The sequence below is a fragment of the Carica papaya genome, chromosome 8 (assembly GCF_054855325.1).
Source record: "Carica papaya isolate Zhongbai chromosome 8, ASM5485532v1, whole genome shotgun sequence".
Classification (NCBI taxonomy): domain Eukaryota; kingdom Viridiplantae; phylum Streptophyta; class Magnoliopsida; order Brassicales; family Caricaceae; genus Carica; species Carica papaya.
The window spans coordinates 34,977,029-34,985,171 of NC_142316.1; the positions used below are offsets into that span (position 1 = coordinate 34,977,029).

The 8,143-nt window shown below is 36.0% G+C and overlaps 2 protein-coding genes across 2 annotated transcripts; both read left to right on the plus strand.

The window, feature by feature from the left end:
• Positions 1-484: 484 nt before the first annotated feature.
• Positions 485-4,180, plus strand: LOC110811270 (Leucine-rich repeat receptor-like protein kinase family protein). Its single transcript, XM_022037698.2, has 2 exons — positions 485-2,893; positions 3,555-4,180. The coding sequence occupies exons 1-2, from the start codon at positions 601-603 to the stop codon at positions 3,938-3,940; spliced, it is 2,679 nt and encodes an 892-aa protein (XP_021893390.1). The 5' UTR covers positions 485-600; the 3' UTR covers positions 3,941-4,180.
• Positions 4,181-4,885: 705 nt separating this feature from the next.
• LOC110811298 (chaperone protein dnaJ 6-like) lies at positions 4,886-8,143 on the plus strand. Its single transcript, XM_022037741.2, has 8 exons — positions 4,886-5,258; positions 6,351-6,449; positions 6,538-6,639; positions 6,975-7,031; positions 7,119-7,225; positions 7,306-7,388; positions 7,575-7,665; positions 7,751-8,143. Exons 1-8 carry the CDS (start codon positions 5,133-5,135, stop codon positions 7,953-7,955), a joined length of 870 nt encoding a protein of 289 aa, XP_021893433.1. The 5' UTR covers positions 4,886-5,132; the 3' UTR covers positions 7,956-8,143.

Here is an 8,143-nt window from a genome sequence, read left to right on the forward strand (position 1 = left end):
ATTTTTACTGTGTGTTTGGCTTCACTCCCTGCGGTAACTTTTAGAAATTTACCCACCTCATGAATGATGATGATGATGATGATGATAAAATGAAATGGGCTTGCCAGTCTAGTAGTTTTATTATGTTTGTCTTTGTCCGACCATAAAATAAATAAGAAGATAAAGAATTTTCTCTTTCCGTTTTCATAATTTGCATATGTAAAGGCATAAACTCCCAATATTATATTGTATTATGTATATATAAATAGATATATGCATATAGACATACGTGTGTGTGTGTGTCTGTGTGTGTGTGTGTATATATGTATGTATAGAAATGGGTGAGGAGATTTTCACTCTAATAACCATCGTGTAAGAGAGGAGAGAGCTTTATATAGGAAATGATGAGTTTCTTTCAACTTTGTACATGAACTCTTGAGCCCATCCACAACCGGCAATCCATGTCTTCTTCGGTCACATTCATCAGTGTGACCGATATTATAATATAATATATAAACATTTATACAAACACCAGAAGCTGAACTTGTAATTCTCTCTCTCTCTCTCTCTATATATAACTTTCTCTCTTTCTCTCCATCTCCTTTCTTGCAGTATCATTCAATGGCTGCCCTCTGTAAATCCCCATTTCTTCTGTGCATTTCCTTCTCATTCTTCTTCATTCATTGCTCGGTATCAGCTTTAAATGAAGCTGATATCCTCCTTACCTTCAAGGCCGCCATTGATGATGCAAACAACTATCTCTCAACCTGGTCAAACACCTCTTCTCTTCATCACTGTAACTGGACTGGCATTGTTTGTAGTCCTTCACCTTCCCTCTCTGTTTTCTCTCTGAAACTTCAAAGCTTGAATCTTTCTGGTGAAATCTCTCCTTCAATCTGTGACCTTCCTAATCTGTCTTCCCTTGACCTTGCTGATAATCTTTTCAATCAACCAATTCCACTCCACCTCGCTCAGTGTACTTCTCTGCAGACTTTGAATCTCAGTAACAACCTCATTTGGGGAACAATCCCTGATCAGATTTCTCAGTTTGGTTCCCTTAAAGTTCTTGATTTGAGCAGGAATCATGTCGAAGGGAAGATCCCAGAAGGCATTGGTTCATTGGTGAACCTTAAAGTTCTTAACTTGGGCAGCAATCTGCTTTCAGGTACTGTTCCTTCTGTTTTTGGGAACTTGAGTGAGCTTCTTGTTCTTGATTTATCTTTGAATTCATATCTCGTGAGTGAGATTCATGGTGATATTGGAAAGCTAGAAAAGCTTGAGAGACTTTTATTGCAGAGCTCCGGTTTTCATGGCAAGATTCCTGAGTCTTTACTGGGTCTCAAAAGCTTGACCATTTTGGACTTGTCTCAGAACAATCTAACTGGTGAGATTCCTCAAGCTCTGGGTTCTTCTCTCAAGAATCTGATGTCTTTTGATGTGTCAGAAAACAAGCTTCTAGGTTCATTTCCTGGTGGAATTTGTACTGGTAAAAGCCTCATAAGCCTCAGTCTCCATACAAATTCCTTCAATGGTGTAATACCTAACTCCATTACTGAATGCTTGAACCTTGAGAGGTTTCAAGTGCAGAACAATGAGTTCTCTGGAGATTTTCCATCTGGGTTATGGTCTTTGCCAAAAATTAAGCTCATTAGAGCTGAAAACAACAGGTTTTCTGGAAAAATTCCTGGCTCCATTTCAATGGCTGCTCAACTAGAGCAAATTCAAATAGATAACAACAGTTTTTCTGGTGAGATTCCTCCAGGTCTTGGCTTGGTTAAGAGCTTATACAGATTTTCTGCATCTTTTAATGGTTTCTATGGTGAGCTTCCTCCAAACTTCTGTGACTCTCCTGTGATGAGCATCATTAGCCTCAACCATAATTCGATTTCGGGTCGAATTCCTGAACTGAGAAAATGCAGAAAACTAGTTTCTTTATCGTTAGCAAGCAATAGCCTAACTGGGGAAATCCCACCGTCTCTTGCTGATTTACCAGTCTTGACTTACCTTGACTTGTCTGATAACAATCTTACTGGTTCAATCCCACAAGGGCTTCAAAATTTAAAGCTTGCCCTTTTCAATGTTTCCTTCAATCAACTATCTGGTGAAGTCCCTTTCTCCCTGATCTCAGGGCTGCCAGCTTCATATCTGCAAGGAAATCCACGTCTTTGTGGCCCTGGACTGCCCAATTCTTGTGCCACTCAACAGCCAACACACCCTTCTAATGGCCTCACTGCGTTGACATGTGCCCTGATATCCATTGCATTTGCTGTTGGAACAATGTTGCTTGTCGCTGGATTTTTTGTCTTTCAACGATACTCGAAACAGAAAGCTGAATCGGGTGGTTGGCGTTCTGTGTTCTTCTATCCTCTGAGGACTACTGAGCAAGATTTAATGTTGGGAATGGATGAGAAGAGTGCTGTTGGAATTGGTGGGCCTTTTGGTAGGATTTACATTGTAAATTTACCAAGTGGTGAGCTTGTTTCCATAAAGAAACTTGTCAATTTTGGGAACCAGTCTTCAAAAACTCTCAAGGCTGAAGTCAAGACATTAGCCAAGATTCGACATAAGAACATCGTTAAAGTCCTTGGATTTTGCCATTCAAACGAGTCGGTTTTTCTGATCTACGAGTTCTTGCAGAAAGGGAGCTTGGGGGACTTGATTTGCAGGCCTGATTTTCAGTTGCAGTGGAGTGTTAGATTGAAGATTGCTATGGGGATCGCTCAAGGTTTGGCATACATTCACAAGGATTATGTCCCTCATTTGCTTCACAGAAACCTCAAGTCTAAAAATGTTCTTCTGGATGGCGATTTCGAACCAAAGCTCACTGACTTTGCTCTTGATCGGATCGTGGGCGAAGCTGCTTTTCAGTCAATAATGGCTACAGAATCTTCACAATCCTGCTACAAGGCACCAGGTATCAAAACCTACAATTGATTTTTTGAATTTCACACTGCCGTGCTTTCAAGAAATAGAAGAGCAAGCTCATATACATAACAAATTTAGAACAAGAAACTTTGGGAAAACCAAGAGAAAATTCTGTCCTGAAATTTAGACCTAGTTTGGCCTTTGCTGCTCAAGTCTCTTTTCTGCTTCCTTAATGTTAATTGTTGTGCAATATAGTAAATTAAGCAAGCACATAAAAATCTCATAAATAGCAGAAATTATAATTGTTATGAAAATTAATCTCAACTATGCACATAATTACACAAAGCACAAAACAAAATAAGAAAAAAACACAAGATTTATGTAGTCCGGCAGAAATGCCTATATCCACGAGAAAGATCGAGGAGTTTTTACATTACGATGATTAATGAGAGTCAAACACTAATAGAGGGTTGTAAATCCAATAGGGTTTTTTTTTTCGAAATACTTCCAGAATATACTTAAATATTCACAGAATAATTTTAGAATATATGCGGAATATTATCAGAATCAAGACATAATGCTAATGATCTACTCCACGGGAAAGAGGGAAGACTTGCTTCGAATAGTTCCTCCTTTTCTTTTATGAGTGATGAAAATATCCTGCATTTTTGAGGTCTCAAAACTTGGTAAATTCCTTGTTTGGGTTTCAGAATCTTGTTACAGCAAGAAAGCAACAGAGCAGATGGATGTTTACAGCTTTGGTGTAGTCCTATTAGAACTCATAACCGGGAGGCAAGCCGAGAAAGTCGAATCATCAGGCTCTCTCGATATCGTGAAGTGGGTTCGGAGGAAAATCAACATTACAAATGGGGCCGAGCAAGTTCTTGACTCAAAGATATCAAGTTCTTCCTCCCAACAAGAGATGCTAGCAGCCTTGCAGATTGCTCTTCTCTGCACTTCAGTGATGCCAGAGAAACGACCAGCCATGTCGGAAGTGGTGAGAGCAATTCAATCCCTCAGCCCCGGCAGCCACCTCCCGGAATTGGAGGTGTCATCCACCTCCGAGGAGCAGCATTTTCCGGTCGTTCCCATGTGAAGATCAAAAACTGAATGCTGCCCATATCTTTTTCGCTTTCTGTGATCTCTCAGCATGTAAATTCCATCTTGATTTTGCATATTTTACTTATCTTGTGATTGGATGAAAAAGAAAAATGCTTTTTTCCCCCCCTTGATGACTAAAGAATGTGTTTGGTTCTGGGGATGTGGTGTATGTTCTTCACCAGAAAATGCTTTGGAGGGTTTGAATTTTGAGTAATAGTAATAAAAGATTTTTATACTGGTGCTCGTAGTATTAATTTTAAATTGTAAAATTATAATTCTGTTTATATTTAAATTATATATTTGTTACAAATTATAAATTATTTGTTAATTATTTATTACATATTTAAATTGTACACTCAGAAAAATAAATTAATTATTTCTCTTGGCATATACTAAAAATTTATAGTAATTATATTAATTAAGAGAATTTAATTTATTTTTTTATTAAAAAAATAATAATTTTATTGAAATTTAGTTTGATCATTATAATTTTATTAATATATTATAAAAATTAAATATTATTATAAATTATTAATTCTGTGATTATGACGATTAAAATGGTTTAATTTATATTAAATATTTTTTATTTAAAAAAATAAAAAATTTATTAAAATTTATTTTAATTTAATCATTATAATTTTACTAATATATTAAAAATTAAGTTCTTAATTTTATTAAATTAAATATTATAAATTATTAATTTATTGTAATTATATTAATTAAAAAATATTTTTTTATTTAAGAAATAATAAATTTATAATTTTAATAATATATTAAAAAATAAATATTTTATTAAATCAAATATTATAAATTAATCGTAATTTAATTCGTCTACAATACACTCAAATAGGACGATGACTTGCCGTCCCAATTGGGCCGCCCAAAAGAGAAGGGCCTCTCAAACCCATCAGCCATCAGATGAGAGCACCACGGTAAGATCGTAGACTCTCATCTCAATAATCGACGGTTCAGATGCCACTTTACTACTCCATTCGTGAAACTTCCTGTAGAGAAGCACCCACCAGATCGTCCCGGCGGGAAATCAGTAAAGAGGAGTCCGAAATGGCGGGAAGAAATCGAATCTAAAATGCTCTCTATAAATACAGAACTGCTATAAACCTTCTGTCGAGTTTCAATTTGGTGGTGAGCAAGAACTGTGGTAATAGATTTCCTAAATCGCGGCTAAAATGGGCAAGAGAAAGAAAACTAGGGTTTCTCGCGAACAAGAAGACGTAGAAATGGAAAAAGAAGAAGATGTGCAACATCAGAAGGATGGCAATCAATCTTCTCCAACTGAGAAGAGTCTGTATGAGGTATTACTGAATTTACTAGATTTTTGCGTTGTCGGTTTCCTTTTAGAGTTTGCTTTATGCTTGATTGTGGTTATGGTATGAATCGTCCTAAAATGAGGATTAGGGTTTTGGGGTCTGTTTTATATGTGAGGAATATTTGGTACCTCGACCGGTTTCCGTTGCAATTTTAATTTTTGAGTTAGCGATTGGATTGGTGTTGGGTTAAATTTAGTGCTTTACTTTTTGAATAAGACTGGCAATTTGGTTATCTGTTTGCTTGATCTGGATAACTATGCAGCCTTTAATACGTAAAGATTGGTTGACTGATGATACATTTTTTTTTTCATGGACATAAAATATTTTTATGAAATAGGAACTAGTGGCAATTGAATGCAGATATGTTTTGAATTCTTTTGTAGAGAATCTAGGCAAAAAATTTTAAAGCCAGCTTTTGTTCTATTTACATGCATGATTCAGGAAATTTAGCTGCTTTGTAATAGCACTTGTTAGGTTAGTTTTAGTTTGAGGAGGAAGAAGTTAGAACTAAATGGAAAAAAAAAGGTGATAGGTGTTGGACCTAAATGCTTTATAAAATTACTTGTGTTAGGTTAACTTAATTTTTATTGCGAATTCAAACTTTGATCTTTGTTCTTGATATGGTCAATCTGTACGAAAAGTTCCCTAGGAATGAATCGTGTGGGATTGATGATGTGCTTTATTTTTACTAGCTTAGCTATTTTTATGCTTTTTTGCTTAAAGAGGTTCCATTTGAATGTGTAGCCTTATCTGCTTAATGTGCTGTATACTCAATCCATGTTTGCAATGGTACCTCCATACTGGTTTATAGGATTCGTGTGGAGAAGTTATTTTTCAAGTCCAGCAGGATATTAAAATATGGATTTCCCCCTACATGATGAATGTGCCTTTTGTAATTGTACTCTTGCTATTTATCTGTCAATTTATCTATTGCTGCAGAACACCATTCTCTAATGCATGGTTTAATTTTCTAGAACTATTTGTATATGCTGTTCCTGTCTCCTGTCTTAAACTTCTCCTCAGTTTGCTGTTTTGTCCTGAGCAGCATTCCCAGTCAATTATTTTGGATTCTTGTAGGTTCTTGGTGTTGAAAGGACAGCATCTCAACAGGAAATAAAGAAAGCATACTATAAGTTGGCTTTGCGACTCCATCCTGATAAAAACCCTGGTGATGAGGTGACAGTTGATTGTTCTTTATTTCATTGTTTTATATTCTGAAATTCCTTCAGCAGGATCTGATTCAAATCATTCACACTTCATATAGGAAGCTAAAGAGAAATTTCAGCAACTGCAAAAGGTGATGACAATCCTTGGGGATGAAGAGAAGCGGGCACTATATGATCAAACTGGATGTGTTGATGATGCTGTGAGTGACTTTCTAAAATCTTATCCTTGAAGTTAGTGGTTTGAATGATTATACCCTGGTAATGATGCATTCCATTATTTCCATGTGTATAAAAGTTTACCAAGTTGCCTTATAAACTTGAAAGTGGAAATTCTTGGACTATATGTGTTATCTCACAATTTATAACATTGAGAAAATGTGGTTGTAGATATTATTTCTTCACATGTAGAAAATCTAGTACTTACTATGTTAAGTGATACATTTTAATTGCTATGTAGAACAAAAGGAGCCGCTCTATTTCTTTAGAAGATTGAATAATTTCTTTGTTAATGAAGCATATCTTTTTTTTTAATCAGGACCTTCTTGGGGATGTTCAAAACTTGCATGAATATTTCAGAGCAATGTACAAGAAGGTAATATTATTTAGACACGATAATTTTCCTCAAATCAACAGCACATTTGCATTTGGTTTGCAATTCATTGTGATTCTTCTAGTTCAGGTCACTGAGGCAGATATTGAGGAGTTTGAAGCAAACTATAGAGGATCTGATTCAGAGAAGAAAGATTTGATTGGGTTGTACAAGAAGTGCAAGGGTAAAATGAAGAGGTAAAATAGCAGTATATATATCAGCCTGTGCTCTTTCGGATTATTAGAATGATGTTAAGATTCTTTTCCTTCTCTTTCAGGCTATTCTGTTCAATGCTTTGTTCAGACCCGAAGCTTGATTCCCACCGTTTCAAGGATATTCTTGATGAGGCAATTGCTGCCGGTGGGAGTTTGTTTTAGCCATGATAATGTTCCTCAGAATTTTGTCATTTCAACAATTTATTAAAAATTATTGGAACAATGATTGGATTTTGAGTCAAATTGCTCTAACGTAGAGCAGTTGTGAGTTTTCTCAGTGCTTACAACATTTTTTCTTTTTTCTCCTTTTTCTTTGCCTTCTCTTGCGTAGGAGAACTGAAATCAACCAAAGCCTATAAGAAGTGGGCAAAGCAAATATCAGAAATAAAACCACCTACCAGTCCTTTAAGGAAGAGGGGAAAGTAAGTAGTGTATCATAGGTTTTCTTTTTTGGCTTAAAATTAGAATTTGTTGTGTGAAATAAGTATTCTTTTTTATGATGTGCAGGTCAGGTAAACAACCAGAAGCAGATCTATTAGCTGTTATATCTCAGCGAAGAAATGAAAGAAAAGATCGGTTTGATTCAATGTTCTCGTCACTTCTGTCGAGGTACGGTGGCAAGGCTGGATCCGAACCTACAGAAGAAGAATTTGAAGCGGCACAGAAGAAAGTTGAGAGCCGCAGGGCTTCCAAAAAGTTGAAGCAAAAATGACCTTCACAATTTACTAGCGGCACTAGAATTTTTGTACAAAATTTTCAATTCTGCAGGCACAGTGGAAGATAGTTCTGTTTTCAGTTATTTATTTGCGGGTATTTGATTGGATTTGCAAGAACAACCTTCTTTGCTGTAAAAGATTTCGGAGACGGTACTCAGAATGGCAGAGTTGACAGCAAAAACAA